The sequence below is a fragment of the Clarias gariepinus genome, chromosome 11, assembly GCF_024256425.1.
Source record: "Clarias gariepinus isolate MV-2021 ecotype Netherlands chromosome 11, CGAR_prim_01v2, whole genome shotgun sequence".
NCBI lineage: Eukaryota > Metazoa > Chordata > Actinopteri > Siluriformes > Clariidae > Clarias > Clarias gariepinus.
This window is the reverse complement of record NC_071110.1, coordinates 30,940,474-30,963,886: the sequence shown is the minus strand read 5'-3', so window position 1 is coordinate 30,963,886 and position 23,413 is coordinate 30,940,474. Positions and strand designations below refer to the sequence as shown.

At 39.8% G+C, this 23,413-nt stretch overlaps 3 protein-coding genes across 4 annotated transcripts; 1 reads left to right on the top strand and 2 right to left on the bottom strand.

Annotated features, from left to right (window-relative positions):
* Positions 1 to 19: 19 nt before the first annotated feature.
* Positions 20 to 9,169, bottom strand: farsb (phenylalanyl-tRNA synthetase subunit beta). The gene is made up of 17 exons (XM_053507927.1): positions 9,058 to 9,169; positions 7,379 to 7,434; positions 7,057 to 7,211; positions 6,722 to 6,794; positions 6,462 to 6,577; positions 6,208 to 6,358; positions 5,990 to 6,098; positions 5,383 to 5,453; positions 5,164 to 5,225; positions 4,902 to 4,953; positions 4,596 to 4,657; positions 2,604 to 2,811; positions 2,440 to 2,520; positions 2,123 to 2,215; positions 764 to 881; positions 498 to 650; positions 20 to 398 (listed from the first exon to the last, which is right to left on the bottom strand). The coding sequence occupies exons 1-17, from the start codon at positions 9,113 to 9,115 to the stop codon at positions 247 to 249; spliced, it is 1,770 nt and encodes a 589-aa protein (XP_053363902.1). The 5' UTR covers positions 9,116 to 9,169; the 3' UTR covers positions 20 to 246.
* A 717-nt stretch (positions 9,170 to 9,886) lies between these two features.
* usp16 (ubiquitin specific peptidase 16) lies at positions 9,887 to 20,075 on the bottom strand. 2 transcript variants are annotated; one of them, XM_053508050.1, is made up of 17 exons: positions 19,888 to 20,075; positions 19,405 to 19,486; positions 19,161 to 19,324; positions 17,615 to 17,718; positions 16,596 to 16,711; positions 14,824 to 15,020; positions 14,519 to 14,614; positions 13,824 to 13,954; positions 13,612 to 13,699; positions 13,263 to 13,341; positions 12,997 to 13,142; positions 12,584 to 12,751; positions 11,921 to 12,497; positions 11,676 to 11,770; positions 11,442 to 11,528; positions 11,185 to 11,332; positions 9,887 to 10,805 (listed from the first exon to the last, which is right to left on the bottom strand). In XM_053508050.1, the coding sequence occupies exons 2-17, from the start codon at positions 19,469 to 19,471 to the stop codon at positions 10,684 to 10,686; spliced, it is 2,385 nt and encodes a 794-aa protein (XP_053364025.1). In that variant the 5' UTR covers positions 19,472 to 19,486; positions 19,888 to 20,075; the 3' UTR covers positions 9,887 to 10,683. The 2 variants fall into 2 exon arrangements, with proteins under 2 accessions (XP_053364025.1, XP_053364026.1); XM_053508051.1 differs by having other exon boundaries at positions 11,930 to 12,497.
* Positions 20,076 to 20,623: 548 nt separating this feature from the next.
* rwdd2b (RWD domain containing 2B) lies at positions 20,624 to 22,565 on the top strand. The gene is made up of 4 exons (XM_053507642.1): positions 20,624 to 21,260; positions 21,451 to 21,518; positions 21,775 to 22,143; positions 22,279 to 22,565. Exons 1-4 carry the CDS (start codon positions 21,069 to 21,071, stop codon positions 22,514 to 22,516), a joined length of 867 nt encoding a protein of 288 aa, XP_053363617.1. The 5' UTR covers positions 20,624 to 21,068; the 3' UTR covers positions 22,517 to 22,565.
* The last annotated feature ends 848 nt before the right edge of the window (positions 22,566 to 23,413 follow it).

The following is a 23,413-nucleotide window of genomic DNA, read 5'->3' as shown; positions in this document are numbered from 1 at the left end:
TCAATAAAACACAACAGTATACAGTACATCAGAGACGTTTGTTTAATAATCATTACACTGCACCTGCAACAGAACGGGACAAATAAAAAGGAGTCTCGCACACTTTACCCTTCACAGAGACATGACTCCACCCACTACTTCCTTATATGGGCGGAGCTACAAGATGCATCAGTAACAGCTAGTTCGCAGGCATGGCTAGTGATCAGAGTGTTTGTGTGTGGGCGTGGTTTAGTTTAAATAGCGAGGCTACAGGAAGGGCTCGATGTCGATGTCGAGGGCGGAGCACGGCATGGTGAGGTCGAAGGCGGTGATGACGTCGGGGTGAAGGACGCCGAGGCGCCCGATGCTTTTCCCGCTGAAAAAGATTTCAGCGCAGCGGCCCGGGAAGAAGGTGGAGTCTGAGTGTGAGATAAACGGAGAGAGAGAGAGAGAAACCTAAATATTTTTACCCTTGCAGAGTTTAGAAATCTTAAAAAAAAAGAAAAAGTCACAGTCACCTTCTGAGGCCTGGATGTGGTAACCATGGTTACGACCCGGTTTGACATCCAGCAGCTGCATGAGCCGGTCCAGGAGGCCGTGGATCACTTCGAAGCCGGGTGTCTTGTTGTAGTAAACCGCACACAGACGCCTGTTGTTGCGTGCTCCAACGTCTGACACACACACACACACACACAAAACAAGCCCTGTGTGAAACTTATCTCTCTACACTGCTATATCCCAGACATCAAAATTCTTTGACACACACACACACACACACACACACCTTTGTCTTCGTCTTTTAGCACTACATCTGAGATCTCGAACAATTTTAGAGGTAGCGCCATCTTCCTGTTTGCAGCCACGGTCTTCAACAGCCCGGGAAGCAGCGTCGTCCTCGCCACCTACACACACACACACACACACATACATACATACATGACTATCCAGCTGTATAATACACCATTTGTTAATCATCACAGAACAGTAATGATGTAAACGAGCCCTTTGATGAAACCTGATATAAATGTTAATACGGTGTGTCCCAAAAAATTCAACATCATTTCGTAGTCTAAGAACATCATCAATTCTCACTCAAATGATGTCAAATTTTTATAAGATGTGTAAAAACGACCCAAGTTTAATGTTTTACTTTGGGATCGGTCGTGCCGGTGATAATGACAATGTGCTGTTATACGTGTTTCTGGCAGGAGCTGGACTAATGACTTGACGTTCAGTCGCCCATGTGAATGATCACAGGTTCTTTACTCCTGTAAAGTAGTATTTAAGTAAAGTAGTTAGTTCCTACACGGTCTGAGCCGTAAAGAGAGTTGAAAATGATCCAAACTTCCCATCACTAGTCACAGGCGATGCGCGTATCGAACATTTGTGAAGCTTTGTGAAATCGATTATAAAATCCATATATCTTTTTGAATATGTTGTTGGAATATTTATAAATTACTCCTCCTATTTTATTAACATGAAGCCACTCAGATATTCATATTTCGAATGATGTCAAATATTTTGAGACAGCCTATATAACACACACACACACACACACACACACCACATTTACTACAGAAACAGGTATCACAAGTCACCTCCTGATACGATATTATCACGATACCTCAATGCCAATTCAATTAAAATTGTGATTATCATGATTTTATAAATATCCTGTTTTTCAATATTACATTTCTCCCAGATGAAAAAAAAACGCTTAATGATTGAATAAGTTCCTTAGAACATTAGTTTTCTCACTTAAAAAACAAAACGTGACGTCATAAAAATGCATTTCTGTCGAGACCCTCGGAATCTTCAGCACTCGGTACAGGATCGTTAATATCTGGGGCTGATCCAATCAGACAATTCTGCTTGCTGGCTGAGCAACCGGTTCATCTCTATTATAATGGTAGAAATAGTTACCAATAAATAAATAAATAAAATAAATTGATTTTGAAGTCTGTGTGATGTTAAATGAATCAACACACAAAAGAAACGTGATTCATAACTAGATGGACTTTTTTTTCGTGGAACTGAGAACAGCTGCACTGACGCACAAACATTACTGACATAAGCTATGCAACTAACAACCGTGTGTGTGTGTACATATGTGTGGGTATATGAGAGAAAGAGAGAAGAAGACCTGGAATTCGGCGGTTTTAGGGTTGGAGATGTGGACGGCTCTCGTCTCTGCGATGTCCTTCCCCAGTTTGTCTGCGATGTCCTCTCGGGAACACTGAAATAGAGAGACAGAGAGGAGGAGAAATAAGAAGAAATTTCACAAACTTGTCCTCCTTTGTCTCGTCCTCGATGATTATCAGAGACGTAATAAGTGGCCGCTGCACGTCAGTTATTCTAATGGGGTAAACCCTCTACAATTGACACAAACTGCTGTAATTTGACACATTAAAAGAAAAGTGATACGCGTGTGTGTGTGTGCGCGTGTGCGTGCATACATACCAGGGCAAAAGTCAGAGCTTCAGTGAATCCCGCTGCTGCCAGATCCGACCTCAAGAGCTCAGTCAACTTGTTCAAAGGGAGCTGTTAAAACACACACACCAGGTCATTTTACTGCTCATATGTCCATTAGATCACATCTGATTGGCCTGCCGTGATTCTCCCACCTGATTGGCCACCGTGTACGTGCGCGGTGTTGTCCTGGTGATGTTGTTGAAACCGTACGCCATGGCGGCGTCTTCCATGATGTCGCAGGCGTGGATGATATCGGAGCGAGTGGGCGGGATTTCCACTCGGATCTGATCGGCCTCTCCCGTGACCTCTGACTTCAGACACATCCGGGTCAGGAGATGCGCGACGCTCTCGGCTGTCTCACTGCGCGTGATGAGAAAGAAAACGTGAATATAATTTCTAAAAGAAGAATTAGGGAGAGGAATCATCACCGGACCCTCCGATATGATTTTAACACATATTACTTTTTTTTTTCCCTCACAATCCTGAACAAATTATAGATAATTACTAGGGATGCACCGAAATTTCGGCCGCCGAAAATTTTCGGCCGAACTAGCATTATCGGTTTCGGCCGAAACGTTAGAAAGCGCCGAAAATAAAAGCCGAAATTGTCGCCTCGCCTCTCCCATCCTCCCATCTCGTTCGCGCTGTCATTACGCATCAAACACGGAGTATGTCGGCGGTTTGGAAGCACTTGGAAGCAAGTTTTGTTATTGTTAAACAGCCTTATTACTTTTATTTATTATCAATAAAAGTTTGATTGCTTAATTAATTTGTAGTTTTTTTAATACAAACAAAAAGAAAATATTTTAAACATGTTTTTTAATGAAGCCATTTTCGGTTTCGGTATCGGTTTTCGGCCAAGTGCATCCAAAAATTTCGGTTTCGTTTTCGGCCCAGAATTTTCATTTCGGTGCATCCCTAATAATTACACATGCATTATATACATATATAGATAATTTACTCCTGCCTCACAGGATGCCCATGTGTAAATAGAGATTTGCAGGATTATAGAGGAACTGCAACATGTTAACCGCCTCAAACGAAAACGTACAAATTAAAAATTCATTAAAAAAATTAGATTATGGAATAATCATAAAATGCCAGCGTGGCATTATATAGACTGGACACAAAAGAATCTAAATGAGTTTTTATCTTCCATTTCTAATAAATAGAAATATAATATGTAGGAATGAGAATCACCGCTCACCTCCTGATATGATATTATAACGATACCTCAGTGCCGATTTGATTAAAATTGCAATTTCATAAGCATCATGATTTTATAAATATTCCGATTCGTTATTACATGTCCCCCTGATTTTGTAAGAATTTAATACCTTAAAAAAAGTTTAATGGTTAATTAAATGTAGCCTGGGGTAGTTCAGATTAGGATCATAAAGAAACGGCGACATTTTATCTCCTTAAACACTTCCAAAGTCTCAAAAAACAGTCTCAAAAAGACAGTGAGTGCGCAGGTTGAGTGGCTGCGAGCAGGCGATTTTTTGACCAGTCCATGTCGGTGGTGTTTTTTAAAAAAAATTTATTATAATTTTTTATGATTTTTCCCCGATTTTCTCCCCAATTCCCTCGTGTCCAATTCCTCCCCGTCACTAGGGGGCTCCACATTAAGGCTACTTCTACCATTCAGCCGGGAGGGCTGAAGACTATCACGTGCTTCCTCCGAACCACGTGACGCCAGCCGACCGCATCTTTTCGAACTGCTATTCGCTCGCACCGCGTGCGTGATTAATGTGGGAGTGCTAAGTACCTCTCATCACTCCCCTCTGAGAGAGCTCAGCCAATCAGCTCTCTCCAGACCTCCATCTGTGAGAGGTTACAGCATCATCCGGGAACTAAACCAGCGATCTCCGGATGATGGGTGAGCACTTTACCACTTGCACCACTCCTCACCTTGTGTGATCTGAGTTTTTAACGTGTGCAATTTTTGCTAATTTAGCTCTATAAAAATTTCTGTTTCTGTTGCGTCGCTCGGAAGCTTCTGCGCTCGGTACAGAATCGTTTATATTTGATTAATTAGACAATTCTGATCACTGACCGATCGACCATTTCATCTCCATTAGAAATGTAAAAATTGTTTTTTTAAATAATTTTTTTCAAAGGCGTAAAATTTGCTCAAGTCTCACTTGATGCCGACTCTGTGGTTGATGAAGTCCGCTGACAGGATTTCCGTCCTGTAGGCCAGCTCCTGTGGGTCAAAAGGTCAAACGTCAACAATTGAACAGGCAACGTAAAAAGATCTTTCACTGAACAGTCTGTTATAAATTAAACTACAAGAAAGAAAACACGTGATCATGTCACGGCATTTGTGTTTAACATCAAAGGAAAAAAAAAAAAAACATTCAAGAGACCAAACTACAGTGTGTCAAAAATCATCAAAATAATCGTTTGCCAGATTTAAATCAAAAGATAAAATTAAGTGTTGTACATACAGGATAGGAGAACATCCGACCATCGGGATACACAACCTCCGCCTCCTCAACCCTGAGAGAGAGAGAGAGAGGAAGAAAGAGACAGACAGACAGACAGACAGACAGACAGAGAGAGAGAGAGAGAGAGAGAGAGAGAGAACATAATGCTTATGTGTGTACACATTTATGTCTGTATCATGACTGAGAGAACTGATGTTAATACATGGTGAGGGAGTGAATACTTATGCAAACATGGGGACTGTTTCCGGTGCCACACACTTACGTGAACGGCTCGCTGCAGTACTCGCTAAACATGGTCACGATCATGTCCAATACTATCTTTGCCTGTGAGCACACACACACACACACCGATTTAGATTCAATCACCTAAACGGTGAAGGAAACCCGACATGCTAGGCTGAAAAACATTTGCTCAAAACAGTGTCACGTGATCTTTTTTTATGGGCATGTGAGTATGAAGCGTGTGAACACACACTCCTACCTTGGTGAGGTCCGTGGCCGTGCACTCGATAAACACGTTCCGTGTGTTGACGGAAATTTTGCTGTGATCACCTGCAGGAGACACACGACAGTAAAACAACACTTTATTACACAGATGGTCCTTGACTTACGAACACAATATACCGGACTTTGGATATTTTATACATTCACTTGGACACTAAAAATATTGTACATCATTGTAAATATTGGTATCTGTTGCACTGCAGTGTCTATTTTTTTTGGTACAATACACATGAGCTACATCCGCGATTTGTCCGCAAACATTCCATAGAACTGATTCATAGAACAAAGTCTGTTTGTATCTGCAGAAATTCGTAACTTGGATGTTTGTAAGTCAGGGACTACCTGTACACAATGGGTACGGAACGCAGTTCTACGAACATTCAAAGATGTATAGATGCACTGCAGTGCACCAGATACTAGAACATAGTATTTAGAGAGAGAGAGAAGGTGAAGAAAAAGATGGAGAGAGAGAGCAAAAGTGAAACAGATAGACGGTAGGAGATAATTAGGTCAGAAAGTGAGACAACAAAATAGTGAAAAAGACTAAAGTAGAGTGAGACAGAGAGATAGAGGTGTATTCTGACCGTTGATGATGGGCGGCATGGACAGGACGACTCCGTTGCTGTCATAGATGATGGGGTAAAGCGGCTCGTCCTCAATAATGTGCAGATAATGTCTCAGGTGGCTGTCCATCTACACACACACATGACCTTCTTATTAATGGAAAGGAATTCCACCTGACAGCCAATCAGAAGCCAGGGTTTTTTAGTGATGACATAATCGAGAGCCAATCAGATCTCACCTTGTAGAGGCTCATGAGCTGAGTGGCCGTGTACTCCTGTTTCTGACTCAGCGGCCTAAAGCGGATTTCCTCCGGCGCCTTCGCCGTGTACGTGAACGGCCCCGAGATGGTGTCCAGGTCGTGCGTTCCTATGGCAACCAGCGTTCTTTTCCTGCAGTTCCAAAACGAACCACGATCAGCGGAGGAAAGTAAAGTCACGCACCAACTGACTGACTGAGGCGGCTCATCTCTCTCTCTCTCTCTCCTCCACTCACCTGCAGACGTTCTGGTGCAGTTTCTCTTGCAACTCGATGAAGCTCTCGTAGCGCTCCGGTGTGAACGTGATGTTCCGCAGCACCGCAGCCACCGCGTACGGCCTCACGCCCGCTGTCTGAGAGCGGAAACGCAACAACAGTTAAAATAAACAAATAATGGAAAACATGAGAACCGACTACTGGATTGATGAGAAAGTAAGACACAGTGCATTATGGGATGTCAGGTACGTGCTAGGCTTCAACAAGAGAGTTTGTCTCACCTCCTCTGTGATGATGAGCCGCTGCGCCTCTCCGTTCGCTGGACTCACGCGCTTGTAACGCGGCGCCTCTATCCTACACACACACACACACACACACACACACACACACAACCAAACACACACACTTATAAAGGGTGTCTTTGGATATTACTGCACAGTATACACATATTACATTTAATATTAACCCTTTAATGTCATCTAGCTCTCCATCTGCAATCAATTAAAACTACTGGCACCGTTACCACAACCCCGCTGAGGGCATTAAGAATTACACTAGAGAAAGGACTTGGATGTCCTGCAGCGAGTCACTGAATGTGTGTGTGTGTGTGTCGTACTTCTCCTTGAACACCTGCAGTCCCCTGACGAGTCCCTCCAGACACAGCAGGTCATATCTGTTGGCCGGGACGTCGATTTTATACAACACCACATCCGAGGCTCCCTCAGCTTTCTGATCGCCCTGTTCGCGGCTGATTATGTCCTTCTCCGATGTCTAAAGATGCGCACACACACAGCAAATTTAACAAGCACCAACCAAATGGCATGACCTTTTTCCCTCTCATAGAGCTCATTTTCAGATTAAAACACAAATCGTAAATACGTTTATGCAAATCGAGACATGGCACTATTGTAAAGAGTTGTTTAGCGATTATTACTCACAATCTCGTCCAGCTCGAGGCCAAACTCGAAGCAGAGCTCATCGAATTCTTCATCAGCTGCAAAAGATGAGAGAGGCAGATTTAAAAAGTGCACCACCTCAACTAGGGAACCGAAGACTAACTGAGAATGTGTTAGAGATATGAAATTTATTGTTTCGAATCACGATTCTTTTGTGTGATGATTCACGCATCACCACACTGATTTCAAAATCAATTTTTATAAAAAATATTGTTATAAATATATATTGTTATACAGACCATTGCCTGTACTTGGCTCGTGGTGATGACGTCACTATCAGAATAGCTACTGGTAAGGCTTATTCCCCAAAAGAAGAATTTATAATAGAGACCAGTCGATTGGCCAGTGACCAGAATAGCCTGATTTTTTGAACAGGCTTAGATATAAACGATTCTGTACTAAGCGCGGAAGCTTCCGAGTGGCGCAACAGAAGTTCATTTTTATGGCATAACATGCCTTTAAAAGCCTCCAATCTGCATTTTTCTCTTAACTCTAAGTGTGAACCCATTACACACACTATTAAAGTCTTAAAACACTGTCTGAGTCCCGTGTGCCCACGTTAGAACCCATATGCTCACTGTCAAGTTGAGTTTGGAACCTTTGAAGACATTCGAGGCGGTAAAACATCACTGTTTCTTTATAATCTTACAGTTGGCACACTCTGAATTATTGACACATTTTCATCCTGTGTAGTAGGAGTAAATTATTTGCTAAGTATGTTAATCACGCATAATTATGATGGATGACAGAGATACGCTCTGCTTAATTAAATGTTAAACTCTTGCATTTTAAGTTAGTTTGTATTGTTTAAATACCAAGCGCAGGTTTTTAAGTGAGAAAAATAAATGTTATAAGGAACGGGCTCATTAGCGTAAAAAAAAAAAAACTGGAAAAAATATTATTGAATCAGGACATTTATAAAATTGTGATATTTATAGAGTCGAATTGGTAACGAAATATTATTATATCATATTGGGAGGTGACTGGTGATTTCAATCATTTGTCATATTTCCCAGAATTTTGGATTAAAAAAAAAGGCTATAATTTAGCTTTTCCAAAAAAATAAATGTAGACGTGCAAACGACAAACCAATTAGAGCTGTCTTGTTGTAATCATTATTAATATCAATAATAACAACAAAGTTCTAATAACTGTATTAATCATGTGCTGAGCCCATGCCTGTACTTGGCGCGTGGTGATGACGTCACTATGCAGACTAGCTACCGGTAACGCTTATTCCCCAAAAGAAGATAAAATGTATTTTTTACAAAACTACCTGAAGTATAAAAAGTACACATTCCTTTCACACATGCTTATATTTAATAAATCATCACGTGACAGTAGTTTACATCTTCATTATCAGATCCCGGATGATCTGATGCAATCGCCTCAACATGCAGCTCAAAAAGCTTTTTATAACTTTTCATTTTCCAAATTCAGCCTCGAAGTTGCCAGAAATCTACACAAAATCCTTGTGCTTTAAATCACGTCACTTTTATTCTGACACAAGCACCACGAAAATGTCTTTAAATGACAGCTAGTTAGCCATGCTAGCACTTTCCCATTCAACCCTGCGTAACGTCTGACTGGATTTAATACCCGTTTTATTGACGTTTTACTAAATAAATGGTGGAATATTTAATAATATTAAACAGACTTACTGTATGTTTTGCCCAGAGCCTCGAACAGAAGGTCCCGTTTAACGCCGACGGTCGGCATCGCTGCTGCTAACGGCTAATAGCGCCGGTGGATTAAGCGCATGCGCAGTACAGCTCAAATGATCCATTTGAGTAAGTCGACTCAAGTGATTCGAATCCCGCGCTTTAAATGACTCCTCTATAATTACAGGTTTGTACAAACAAAAAATTTGCAGTAGTGCTTAGGATTTAACTGATTAATTTAGAAATTAACAAATTCATATTTAATATTACTACATTTTATGAATGTTAATATCATTGATGTTAACACGTGCATCCTGTCTTTTTAATACCTGACTATAGTATACATTAGTTTTTAAATAAAAATGTATGATATATAATAACTAATTCTGTGATTATATGATTTTTTAAAAATATTTTATAACAGTTGTATAACCATTTATAGTTTTATTATATATTTTATTATAAAATATGTATATTTATTTATAATATACAATTCTTTTAAATATATATTTAATATATTTTGCAATGAATAACTTAAGAATAGTTTATAACATTGAATATTTGTAAAAATATATATATACTTTGTATAACTTTGTACAGTTTTAATACTTTATATTTTATAATATACACAATTTTGTCATACCTAATAAATAATATTTATTAATTGATATATATGTAATGTATAATAGCTTATATTTAATATACAACTACTGTATACTAACATTTTACATATATTTTAAATACTTCTAGAACAATTTTATAATAAGTCATAATATTTTATATGAAAGACAAACTTAAAGACAAGATATTGAAGAAGTGTGTCCATGAATCTATTTTATTAGTCAATTCTTTTCGTCATACAAAATTGCAAGAAATTGAATATTCTTAAAGAAACATTATATTTATAGGCAAGTCAGATGTTGTGCTCAACATGAGAGTTGTTTATTTATTTATTTATTTTTGACCCATTACATGTTATTGCTTTGGTTGGAAACAGAAAAAAAACAGAATCCCCTGCTAAAAGGAATCAGATGTAACACAACAGCATTTTTTAATTGCAAACTCATACTTAGATTTTTAACCTTCATTATTTATATTCGAAATGTCGCCCTGGGATGGATTGGGACCACATCTGGAATCCAATCCATCACAGGGCAGCATTTTAAACCTGGCCTCATGCCTGGGATAGGCTTCGGGCCCCCCCGACTCTGTATACAGGAGAAGATGATGTTCAAAATGTTTTGAGGAAGCAAGGAGTAACTGGATGGCTAAAAGGGGTGGAGCTAAAACCAACCAATTAACCAAATATAAACATTAGTGATGCTAGTGTGTGGTTACAAACATACGGCAAAGTTAATTCATACTGTATTTGGACCATAGTTAGTTGAAGGTGCATAAAACCAAATTTGCATTTGAGATTTTTGCAGTGCGTTAATGTAAAATTCCCTTTGACAGAAATAAATCCAACAGAAGTCTCCAATTCATCAGAACAACCCTTTCCTCATCAGCACAGCGATGTGATTTCCAGTTCACATTTGACAGCTAGTTACAGTATTCGTTTGAACTGTTAAAAAGCAGCAGTTTTATGTGAGAGCGTTCTTCAGGATGGCGTGGAGATGTTGGATTTTAAGAGATCCTCTCGTAGAAGAGCAGGTAGGCTTGGGAAGTCTGTACTCGCGCCTCTGTGACAGACTGTACGCTGCTGTCGCTGATGTAGAACCAGGAGCCTTTAGAGGGCGCCTCGTCACCTGCATCGAACAAGATTCGATCTCTATTACTGCCTGACCCGAAACACTGCTAACATGCATGTTACATACATACAGTACATCAGGAGAAATAAACTGTGCACTTCCTGCACATGTGACTGCTCTAGCTTAAAAAATGTATGTAATGCATACTTATACTCAGAAGCTAGGTAACATCCTAATTGGGTAAAGTGGCAAGCATTGTGGGCAGGGCCTTACATTACATTGTTGATTGTAAGTGTGAGTGACAGACTTCTCAGGCTGTTCTGCCATATTATTCAGTGTAACCAAATCTCTTGCTTTGTGCCTAATTTCTAAACATAGTATGCCTTGTTTCCTGTAAAAGCTCCGCCCATTTTATTTGCCTAAATAAACAACTTACCTGCCGCTCCGTTTAGCAATCCGCTGCTAGTGTGTGTGTGAGGTCTGGTTTTAACGAATGCTGTGTAATGACCCGAGCGCATGGTGCCGCTGTGCTCCACAATACCGTACAGAGAGTACAGGAGCTGGGTCTGTCCATCCTCCACACCCTGAACACACACACACACACACACACACGTTCAAATGTCAGAGACAACTTTTATAAAAGTAAGGATTTGAAACATTACCAGGAAGAGTCATATTGGTGAATACACACACCTTGCACTTGGTGGAGCAGAACGGACCGAGATCCAGCACCTGAGGAAACTGTACGTGCCTGTTGACTTTACACACACTGTAACCCGTCTACACACACACACACACACACACACACACACACACACACATATATATATATATATATATATACAAATTAAATCCAAATCAAGTCTGATTCTATTAAAGTCTTTCTGTTTTAGTATGTGTGTGTGTGTGTGTTTGTATGTGTGTTACCTGTTGGAACCTTTTCAGATGCAGAGTGAGTACAGGAGGAGGGGATGAGATCAGCATCTGCTTCATTGCCTCGGTGTACACCTTCTTCTTACCGCCTGTTTTACACACACACACACACACACACACACACACACACACAGTCAGTTAAATAATAGAGAATCATACAAGTAGAATCAGTGTTGATTAGGATTCACTTTGTGTGTGTGTGTGTGTGTGTGTGTGTGTGTGTGTGTGTGTGGTTGTACCGTGCACACCTCTCCGGCTGCAGGTCACACACAGCAGGCTGTTGGTGTGTGTCAGCTGCTCCACCTGTGTGAACTGATAGAGACACGACTCCACCGAGCTCCCTGAGCTCTCCGGCGCCGCCCTACTGGACAGAGTCGAGAATGCGTCCTTTGGGTTCATGTCCACCACCACGAACCCCGCATCCAGCTCCGGATCTGACCCCACCCCCGATTCGACCTCTTTGCTTTGGTGTTCCTCGGAGATCGAGAGCGCTCTCACGCTTTTGGTTAGCTCCGCCTCTTCGTGGTTATCCTCTTCTTCCACGTCCAGTTTCTCTGTTCCCTCCTCTGATAGGCTGATGAATCTATTAGAGGCAGAGTCCTGTGGGTCTTCATCGTCCTCGACCTCCTCCTCCTCAGCAGGTGTCTCCTGATTCTGTTCCGCAGGCTCCGATTGGGTAACATGCTCGTTTGCGCCAGCTTCGGTTTCAGCTTCGTTCGTGCTCGGGGGCGGGGCTTCTGGAGAAGTGTCTTTGTTCTGATTGGTCAGGACATCCAGCGTGAGCTTTGCGCCTTGCTTTTGCTGACGCCGCTGGGTCTGTAAATACAGGAAAGTTAATAAACAGAGTTTAGCGGGTGTATGAAAGGGACGTGTCTGGAAGTAAAAGAGGCGTGTCCTATAACCTTCGCCTGTTTCTTCGCTTGCTTCTTTGCTTTCTTCTGCTGGTACTTGCTCCCTGTGCCTGTCGGCATATCTTCGTTCCCATTGGTCAGTGGGGTCTCGAAGCTCCGCCCACTTTCAATGCTTTCGCTCTTCTTCTGCTGACCGCCACCCTTCTTTTTCTTGTAAGCCTAAACATAATAAATTTTAGTATCTTGCAGAGTTTGTGATTTTAAATCGTGGCAGTTAGCTCAGCTTGCCGTCGAAGAAAAGCAGATGTCGGAACATGTTAGCTAAGTTGCTAGCCCATGTGTTTGGATGAGCTAACTAATTTACTAGTTTTATAAATAGTAGTAGTAAACTACAAGTTAAATATAACAGCTAGCGCTCGATAAACATCACAAACATAATTTAAACAGTCGCTTTTGTTCTGTACCTCATCAGCCACAGGTAGCGAGAGGTCGAGAAACATCTCGGTAACCACAGAAACTGTTTTGCACTCCGTACACATTACAGTGCTGGTCAACTCTCCGCCAAACACGTGTTCCACAAAGCTCTTTGTCCCTCCGTTGCTCTCGTACTCTGGAAAACAAAGAAAGAAAAAAAGAAAAAAGGATGCAAAAGTCATGTTTTTCGTTACATAGTGCTTGCTTTTGCATGTACTTACAAACATTATGCTTTGTAATAATTAGCAAAGCTCACCCTTCACTAACTTCTTTTGCTCTGGCTCGGAGGTTTTGCCCGCACTTTTTAGCGCATTCAAGATTCCAGCGGTCATTCTCTGTGGATTACACATTAGCTTTAGCATTTATAGTATACAGAAGTGTATTAGGCTTGCTAGTTAAGCTATTAGCTAAAACGAACACATGCTTTTTTAAAAATTTATATACAATATATACTATTATATATAAAGAATTTCTCAAGCTATATTCTCACAGTATGCTAGTACCATGCTAATATCACTGTATGCTAACTTGCTATAAAGTAGAATCTGATCTCAATTAAGAAATGTAACTAAAGCCAATTATATGTTTTTTGTTAGCGCACGTACTGTGCTTTCCTCAGCTCTCATTCCGTCTAGCAGGTAGCGCAGAAGCTCCTGACTGTCCTGCTGCTGGAAGCCTTTGAATCTTGCTGCCCTGGACGAATGGACACACACACACACACACACACACACACACACAAACAGAAAAATTAAGCTATGTCCACAAACTAGACCCATTAACTAGTGCTAAAACAGATGCTAGTTTCTCCAAGCCGTACTTTTTACACACTTGTGTGAAAAGCTCATGGGGGGTCACCACGCCCTTTTTGCTCGCCTGGATTTCGTTTAACAGCTGACACATGGCCAGGGTGAGAGAGCCGGGTCTCGGCAACCGGACCTCCAAAGGATCCTGAGGAAAGAAAATATTTACATGTACCAAACGTTAGTGATTTTCCCCGCTAATTCAGCTTTTAGCAGGCCGTTCATAAATAGCGCAGTGCTAACAGACCAGAATGAGTAAAAATAAAAAAATTAAAGAAATATTAAAAAAATAATTATTTCACCGTTGATTGGTTGTGGAATTTTCTGTCATCAGAATTTCAAATAGTGGTTAATGCTAATACTAATCGTGTGAGGGATTGTCTAAGGTAAATATCAATTATTTCTGACAGTTTTGTATGTTTTTGGTTGTAGTTTTATGTTGTTTGTAAAAGCGTAGTCAGTTTATTAGTCGATAACTCATAGTTTCGCAGGTGTCTCTCCAAGACACCACACTTGTAGGATTCTACAGGAATCTTCCAGGACCCTACATTTATCAGGACCATACATTTCCAGGGACCCCACATTTTTTTTTAGAACACTACCTTTCTGGGACCCTACCTTTCCACCCCTAAAAACCTTCCTGTATTTTTTTTTTATTTGCTAAACGTTAACAAAAACAATGCATTAGATTTATAACAAATGTGGGACTCACCAATTCAGAGGATGACGATGGTTTGATCAACATACTCTTCTCTTCGTCCCTGAAGTCGCCGAGTAGTTGACGCAACTGCCATGTCTGGGACAGATTCTAAATCAGACAAGTTAAACATTTTAACATGTTTCCATCTGACTAGATTTTAATAGTGACTTCAAGTGAACATAAAAGTTATCTTGTTAGCATATGCTACAGCATTAGCATAAGCTCTTGGAGGACCTACTACCACACTGCATGAGATTCAAGTGTGGTAAATATCATAACAAACAAACATATAAAGTATAAGATAAAAGTCTGCGAACCTGCAGGACAGCATTGAAGAAACAAGTATTGCCGAGGTTGCTGAGTCCGCGCACGGGCACCGTACAGGATTGTGTTTTTTCTCCGTTTTGCTTCACACATTTCTTGTTTTCCTTGGGCTCTTCTTTCTTTTCCTCCTCTATTTCACCCTCGGGTTCCTGCACTGCGTCACTTGAAGTGTCCTTTTCTGCCTTTGTGGCTTAATTAAGAAAAGCAAATTTAAAAACAAGGGGAATTCTAGCTAGCAAAACGTTTATGCTAATATACAAACGTATGCTAGATTCTACAGCATGTTCTATAGGAATGTGATTTCTAAAGAAATTTAACTGGAAACTGCAAGTTGCAGGGTCCAAAAGCAACTGTTTTACAACTGGTTATGCCAGCCGTAAAACAGTATGTAAGTAAGGACAATTTTAAAGGCGACAAGAATGACAGCAGGTCCTATGACAATTAAGAAGGGTTTGATTTCTTAAGGTTGGGGTTCCAGTATATTAGGTTTTCAAGGGGTCCAGAATTTCTAGATTTACCCACTTGCCAAGTTGCATGAAATGCAAATGTTACCGGAGGTAAACATAATACCTTATTGATAACCCTGTCAAATGGTAGCCATATTAAAAGCGCAAATGTTACTGGGTCAGCTCTATGGGTGTCATCCTCGGTAGCTCATATTATTCCAATCTCACATTAACAATATTACTCACTCTGCTTACTTCCATCTGCGCAATATTAATCGTCTTCGCCCCTCTCTCTCCACCCATTCTACTTCTATCCTTGTTCACAGTTTGGTGTCTTGTATTGATTACTGCAATTATCTTCTCTTTGGTCTTCCCCAGAAATCCCTTCATAAGCAACTTGTCCAAAACTTAGCAGCTCGCATCATTACCAAAACCCCCTCTTTCCATTACATCACCCCTGTTCTGCAAACTTCATTGGCTTCCCATAAAATACAGAATTGAATTTAAAATAATTTTTGCTGACTTTTAAGGTAATCCATAATCTGGCCCCTCCTTATCTACTTGATCAACTTCAAATTGTCACTTCCTCTCGTTCTCTTAGATCATCCGCTTCCATTCGCCTGGTCGCACCCTCTGCCCGTCTTAGTACTATCCCGTTCTGTGGAACTCCCTCCCACCAGACATCCGTAACTTAGATTTTCTCTCTCTCTTTATCTGTTCTCTAAAGCTTATTCTCTTTGAATTAATTGTTTTTTGTACATGTTTGTTTTTTTTTCTGTGTTGTTATTCCACATTTGTATTATTGATAGTTTTTTTTTGTACAGTGTCCTTGAGAGTTTTGAAAGGCGCTTATAAATAAAATTTATTATTATAATTATTATTATGGAACTTAGAGACATGGTCCCGCACACAAAATTCTAAATTAAAAAAAAGATCTCCCAAGACCATGGGTTTGGGAAACAAGGCTTTACGCACACAGTGTCCCAGGTCCTTATGTTTCTACTTTTGATTCTTTTTAAATCTTTTAAATTCTTTTGGAAACAACATTGTGTTCATGCTTAATTATTAAACATTTTAAAAGGATCCTATTGTACACTAACTATAGTATGTAACATCTATGGTACCTAACTACGATAAAATACGGTTTATTCTGATTCTAAACTAGCATGCGATTTCTGATAAAGCCTGAAACTGTTACTTTTATTTCGGACAACATCCTCTTTAGAATTACTTGCAATGTACATTTTCAGCTACAGTATTTTTAAGTTTAGTTTGAACTGCAAATTCGATGAATACGTAAGTAAAGTACAAACACTCACTCTTTGTGGCAGCTTTTTGTCTGGATTCACCCAGTACTTGTTTCTTAATACTAGAAATTAGCTGAGCCAGCTGTCCTGTGTTAGAGAAGTAGATGTTGTCATTACAGATGTAGCACCTTAACAGTAAGGGAGAAAAAAACACAGAAAACAAAACACATGGTTTGTTTCAGCGTTCATACATAAAAATCTAAGTATCTTGAAGATTCTAACTGAATCAATTTGAAAGCTGTTAGATACTAATTATGGATAGTAATTTAAAAATGCTAGCAAGGTTAGCTAACATTCAGCTAGCTATAGATTTTGTACAATTTGTACAATCTAACTGCTTACAATAAGACAATTGCAGTTAATAATTAAAACACAGGACAATTCTTGGTTTATAACAGAAAAGTTGCAAATTGCAAACATTTCAAAAGTTGCTAGCTTCCTTTTTTTTTTTTTTATATATATTTCTAACTAGTAACTACAGGTAGTCGCTGTAAAATGAGAGCTAATCGTAAATTTCTAGCAAGTTAACAAAATAATACCAAATCCTCTAGCTGAAATACAAAAAACATTTTTAGAACTTATATAGAACAGATCTAAAAAGCTAGTATAAATTAACTAGACAATTATAACTAATTAAATAAACTATGTTTAAATAACGTAAATAAATAAATCATAAAACTACGTAATTGCTAGCTAGCTATAAAACACATTCAACAGTTTACCTCACTGAAATTTATGCATAATTTTTTTTTATTATTCAAAGCTAAAACTAAATTTTTTTCTGAAAATTTTCTACTGAATATTTGGACAGTATAACTTATAACAAACACATATTTAGATGTGAAAAGCAATTTAAGTTTACTTTCTTTCATTAATGAACAATGCTAAGTTCTAGTTACAGAGTACGCAAACATTGATGCTAGCTATATTTATGTGCAAAGACTTGGCAAATAATAAAAAAAATATATATTGTGAATTAAATATTGCAGTATAAAAAATTATGTGTGTGAGTAAGACATCACTGCTCTTACCACACACTCCAGTTGTCCAGGCTAAGCACTAGGCAGTGCGGATCCGACCGTGGCGTCTCGTAGTGCTTAACAGCGTGTTGATTCTCCGAGTACCTCCCACAACCCTGAACAAAATGATATTCATATGTGTATAAATAAATGGAATTCAATAAACTCATACAAATTATTTAAACTACATAAAATAACAGGGAGTGGTGTGGATTCATGTGCTACGTTCTGTTAAGCTTGTTAACAAAGCACTACTAGTGATTCAGATTTGGCTTAATACTCACAATAAGTGTGTTATGAATAATTTCTACTGGAATGGTAGTGCACTAAATGTCCAATAGGTGTCCCTCCAATTCATCAAGTGCACTATACTAAGCATATAATGCTAGCGTCTTGGTATTTTGTTATTAATTGTTTGGATTTTTGTTTAACTTTACAAAGGCACTAGATGCCACACTTCACTAGCTCCCTTCTCCATTTTCTCCATATAGGGTACATAATAAGGGCTACTGTACCCTACTCCTATCATAACGGCATTGTGTGAAATAATGTGAGAGCACTCTATGTAGTTACCTAGATGTACTAGAAGTAGCAATTGTGAATCAGTATCAACATCTAGGAAACAACTCTCTTCTCTATATAGAGTACTTATTAGGGGATACACGAGGGTGAGTCATAAATGATCCGCACTCTGTGTATAGAATTTTTTATTTATCTTTTAGAAAAGACAAATACATAATTTTTCAACAAAACCTCCTTGCTTTTGGATATATTTTATCCATTTGTGATCAAGCTTTCGTATTCCCTCATAAAAAATATTTTAGGCTGAGCTGCGAGCCACAAATTCATCAGATATGACTCTTCATCCCTGTAGTTCTGCTTTTAAGGAAACCAAACAGGTAAAAGTCAAATGGAGCAAGAACAGGACTATAAGGAGGTTGCGTTGAGTATCGACAGTGTGGGCAGGAGAGTGCAGACGTGCATCGTCACACGAAATCACGACGCCCTCGGATATCAGTCCTCTGTGTTTAATCCGAAGTTCAGGCCCTTTTTCCTGATAATGTTCCAATTTTCCTGATAATGTTCCAATGTTCCAATTCTGGCCCTTGAGAATTCCAGAAAAATGTAAGCGTTGATAAATTTTCCAGCTTAACTTTTTCTCGCTCTGTGATTGAGGTGGTTTGCATTCCACACTCTGCCGTTTACTCTCAGGCTTGTAGTGATGAAACTGTGTCTGTTACCAGTAATGATTCTTCAGGTACACCAGGTATACACACCCATAGACGACGAAAAACAAATCGCTGTACGCTGATCCTTTTGTGTGGCATCCATTTTTGCTCGCACCGCAGTTACAAATGAACTGATGTAACACATTTAATCACACCTGCACAGCAGTGACTGGGGAGACAGGAGCCTTGAACAGAAACCGCTAAAAAGATCAACAAAAGTTTTAATATAACTGGATAATTTTCAACTCACCCTCGTAATAAGGAGCCATCTGCTCACTACGCCACATACTAGTGCGCACACACACACAGACACACACGTCATCACTCACTCTGTGTCCGCATTTAAGACACATCCATATCGCCGGCGCGTCCTGTCCGTCTTCGGTCTCTTCCTTCTGCTCACACACCTCACAGTTGTCCCAGGTCTTATTTAGACCCGTCTTCCTCATCCAGCTCGGGTCCGTTCCCTTACGGATGTGTGTACATGAAACACCTAAACCCAAACACAAAATCACACCAGGGTCACATGATTTAATCTAGGACATACGAGCATGATGTCCCCGTGTCACTCACCTGTCAGGTCTGCAGAACTGTCCTCTTTAGGACTCCTGGTTCTGTCTTTGGCTCGCTTCTTCCCCATTGTTACTGTAGATGGCTAAGACGTCATCGTGTCATGAAAATGTATGACGTACGTCCAAATGACGTCATTAATTAGTAATAATGCAAATATTGCATGAATAAATAAATGTAAGTTAAAAAGCTAAAAACAAATCACGTTTACGGTTAATAAATAATAACATGGTCTAAAACTAAAACCTATAAAATCATGTTTCTAAAATTGTATTTGTAAATAAAAAATTATATTATTATTATTGAAACTATTCATAGACATGATTTATTAGCTAAAAGTAAAATTATTTTATTTGACAAGCAAGAATAAAGTGCTTTCTAACTTAAATACGCACATATTTATTTTTCACACAAATTTATTTTTTTAAGGTTTATTTAATTTTATGCTTTATTTTATTTAAAAGCCAATGCTAACGTCATGCTTACCTCGCTAGCTAGCAGCTGTAAAGTTTACACAGCTTGTAATCCCAGTCTTTAATTTTCACAGAGTTTATAATCTCAAAGTACACTAATCCAGAGTTTTTTATTCTATTTAAACTAACAAAAATCCATTTTACTAACAGAACGCGTTTTAATCACCGGTGTAGCGATAGATCCCGAACTACACGCTTACTCCGGCGCGTGGCCAAATACGTCATCATTTCCCACCTAGGCGCACTCCATAGAGTATAATATTGAAAGCTTAAACGGCCCACGCGCAGTGCCCTTTATTACTCAAACTTCTATATTTAAGACAGACCCCAATTTGTTTATCACTTCCGGGATAAATCAAATTGTTTTTTTCCCCCGTTAAATTTTCTTTTTTAATATAATTTATATTTAGAGTTTTTTAGAAGTAGAAATATAATCCTATATTTTTACATATTTACGAAATGTGTAGCATGTTTCTATTTACATACTTTATTCCTTTTATTTGTGACCAAAAGTAGCCACGTTTGCCATAGCCACATATAAGGATGTCCTTTAGTTGAGGCTAATATTTAAATATTTAGCAAGTAGCTCTAAAATAAAAACTTTTTAAAAGTATATAAAAAATATATATTCGATATATTTAAATAAAATAATCCTCATTATCTGGTGTTAGTTTGAAACGTAGCGTTTTATTTTTTTGTATAACCGGAAGTGGTGTTTGTTACCGGATGCTAATATTTCACATTTAAGCTAAGCTCGCGCGTGAAAATGTATTAAATACCCATGAAACAGCTTCTTTTAAAAGTCAGATTCTATTTTATTTGATATTTAAAACTTTAACTAAATTTTAATAAGTTAAGAGCTGAATAATTGACTTGATATGAAGCGATACTTTAATATTTTATATATTTAAAAAGTAGAATACCCGGAAGTAGCTCGGTTAATACAAACTGCGCATGCGCAAAGCAAACGTGATTACAAATCCTAAAGCAGTTCAGGAGTTGTGTAGTATTTGGTTAGTATTTGGTCGGGTTGAGTGAATGATTTAAACCTGCTAGTGGTGTATTCATGTTGTACATATTGTGGAATCAGAGTTCTATGACACAGCATGCTAGTGGTGCAAAGTTCTCCTTTCTGTGCCACATCAGCAGTAAGAGATCAGATTAGATCAGACTGCAGTTGAGTTTCAGGGACGAATGGCTCGGACCGAGCACGCCGAGGCTCAGCTGGCTGAACTGGAGCTGCTGCTGAGCATGTTCCCCAGCCAGGAGGAGCTGGAGGTGGAGCCGGTGGCGCACGCAGAGCTCAGGGCGTCTGTGGAAGGAACATCTGAGTGTCCACCAAGCACCAGACCTGAACTCTGCGTCAAGATCCGGACACACTCTGGGGTGAACGAAACATGCTTTAATAGAGATAAAGATAAACCAATGAGGTCCATCCTGAAACACGTTGTGTAAAATGTCACGTTCAATGACGCCGGCACTTATATGTTCCTTGATGCTGTGTTTTTCTCGTTTATATAAAGTCGTTTGTGTATCGAGTTTGTTGCTTACCACTTTGATCTCACTTCACTTGCAGGTGGATGTTTCACTCTCGTGCACATATCCATCTGACTATCCGACGGTTCTGCCCGAGATCGTAGTCAGGTATAAAATTGTTAATATTGGTTCTTTATACCGTAATAATGTTGCTTTGTATTCTGTCCTTCTTTGTTGTTTAACAGCGGTTGGAATCCAGTAGACTGCATTATCACCAACTGTATTGTTGGTCTCATTCTCCCTCATATTTCTGGCCTCGATTGTTATTGTATCTTCTTTAAATGCGCTAATGTTTTTTTCCTTTTTTTCCTGACTTTTAAGATTGTTAACGTAAGTAAGTACATTGTGAGATTTATTGTCACAGATGTGGCGAGTTGAGCCGGGCGCAGCACGTCTGCCTGGTCTCCGACCTGCGCTCGTACCTGCGCGAGAGCTGCACCGGTGGTGAAGTGTGTGTGCTGTCCGCCGTAGACTGGCTCAGAGATCACACGCACAAATACCTTGAGAAGAACGACAGTGGTGACGATGGCACAAAAGGAGCAGCAGAAACACAAAGCGATGAGATCTTCACCAGGTTATGGATCTACAGCCATCATATCTACAATAAGACCAAAAGGAAGAACATCCTGGAGTGGGCCAAAGAGCTCCATCTGACCGGCTTCAGCATGCCCGGGAAACCAGGGGTCGTGTGTGTGGAGGGGCTACATGCTGCCTGTGAGGAATTCTGGGCCAGGTGAGTGTGTGTGTGTGTGTGTGTTAAAGGGTCACCTCAATATTTCCCAGCATGCTCTTAGACCACATGTTAGACTTCACTACTTACCCAGAATGCATTGTTAGCAAGATCTCGATGTTTTGCTTGTTTGTGCAGAGTGAAGGTCCTGACCTGGAAGCGCATCATGATCCGTCACAGAGAGGACTTCCCGCTGGACCCGGAAGGCCAGCACGCTATAGAGTCACTGCGCCGGTTCGATGGCTTTGAGGAGGCCGCGTTCGATCCTCACGGGAACAGAGGGAACCACATGGACCTCGGACAGCTCTTCCAGTTCCTCAGCGAGCGAGGCTGCGGCCAAATCTTTCAGCTTTACTTTGGAGTTGAAGGGAGATAAATAAAGACTCTTTATGGTACAAGGTTTACTGTGTGTGTGTGTGTGTGTGTGTGTGTGTGTGTGTGAGAGAGATGAATAATGAAGTGCCTCTGTTTTTAGCAGCCAGACATCATTTCCATGTTATATGGAATAAACAGTCATGTATACACCATGTGTCCTTTTTAATCTATTGTAAAGTCAGTCACAAAGTTGTCAGTCACACACTATGGGCAATTTGGGAATGTCAGTTATCCTAACCTGCATGTCCTTGGACTATGGGAGGAAACCCACCAACCATGTTGAGCACACATGCAGACCTCAGGCGGGAATCGAACCTGAACTCTGAAGATTCGAGGCAGCAATGCTAACCATTAAGTTACCAATGCTGACATTTATTTCCATATAAATCCTAGAGTAAATTTTGCAGATCTTAAAGGTAGTTTTTTTTATATTACACAGGGTTGGACGTTGCAGTGGGCGGAGCTATATTGCCTCAAACCCTCAAACCGTCTACCTCATTTTTTAAGATATGCTTTTTTTTGCTTGTGCGCGAAATACCAGCAGGAGCCATCCGCCACCTGGATCGATGTGTTATGAGTTTTGAAATTCTTTTCTGTTTATCATGTGTGTAAAAAGTTAGTAAATCACTTTTCACCTCCTGACCAATCACGTGGCAAGTTGGGAGTGATCTATATATTCCTGACAGAAGCCTTCTAAAGGATGTTAAGGAAAATAACTCTCGATGGGTGCTGTAATAAAGCTGGGATGCAAGAGTCCACTTTACAGAGCTTTGTACCCCTAAGTGTTTTTATTCCTCTTGGGCTTGCCAAAGTGTATTAATAAATAACGTGTACAGTTCCGATCTCTTAATCAAGACAACGTATTGATTACTATAACTTAATAGATTTTCTTACTAAC

Bases quoted from the DNA above. Each gene is read 5' to 3' on its own strand.
- usp16 (XM_053508050.1), bottom strand. From the start codon at position 19,471: ATGGGGAAGAAGCGAGCCAAAGACAGAACCAGGAGTCCTAAAGAGGAC. The intron at 19,325-19,404 runs GTGAGTGACACG...GTTTGGGTTTAG, and splicing joins CAGTTCTGCAGACCTGACAG to GTGTTTCATGTACACACATC. The intron at 13,700-13,823 runs GTACGGCTTGGA...CCATTCGTCCAG, and splicing joins TTCACACAAGTGTGTAAAAA to GGCAGCAAGATTCAAAGGCT.
- farsb (XM_053507927.1), bottom strand. From the start codon at position 9,115: ATGCCGACCGTCGGCGTTAAACGGGACCTTCTGTTCGAGGCTCTGGGC. The intron at 6,578-6,721 runs GTGAGACAAACT...TTCCGCTCTCAG, and splicing joins GGCTCATCATCACAGAGGAG to ACAGCGGGCGTGAGGCCGTA. The intron at 4,954-5,163 runs GTAAGTGTGTGG...TCTCTCTCTCAG, and splicing joins TACTGCAGCGAGCCGTTCAC to GGTTGAGGAGGCGGAGGTTG.
- rwdd2b (XM_053507642.1), top strand. From the start codon at position 21,069: ATGGCTCGGACCGAGCACGCCGAGGCTCAGCTGGCTGAACTGGAGCTG. The intron at 21,519-21,774 runs GTATAAAATTGT...TTATTGTCACAG, and splicing joins CTGCCCGAGATCGTAGTCAG to ATGTGGCGAGTTGAGCCGGG. The intron at 22,144-22,278 runs GTGAGTGTGTGT...TTGTTTGTGCAG, and splicing joins TGTGAGGAATTCTGGGCCAG to AGTGAAGGTCCTGACCTGGA.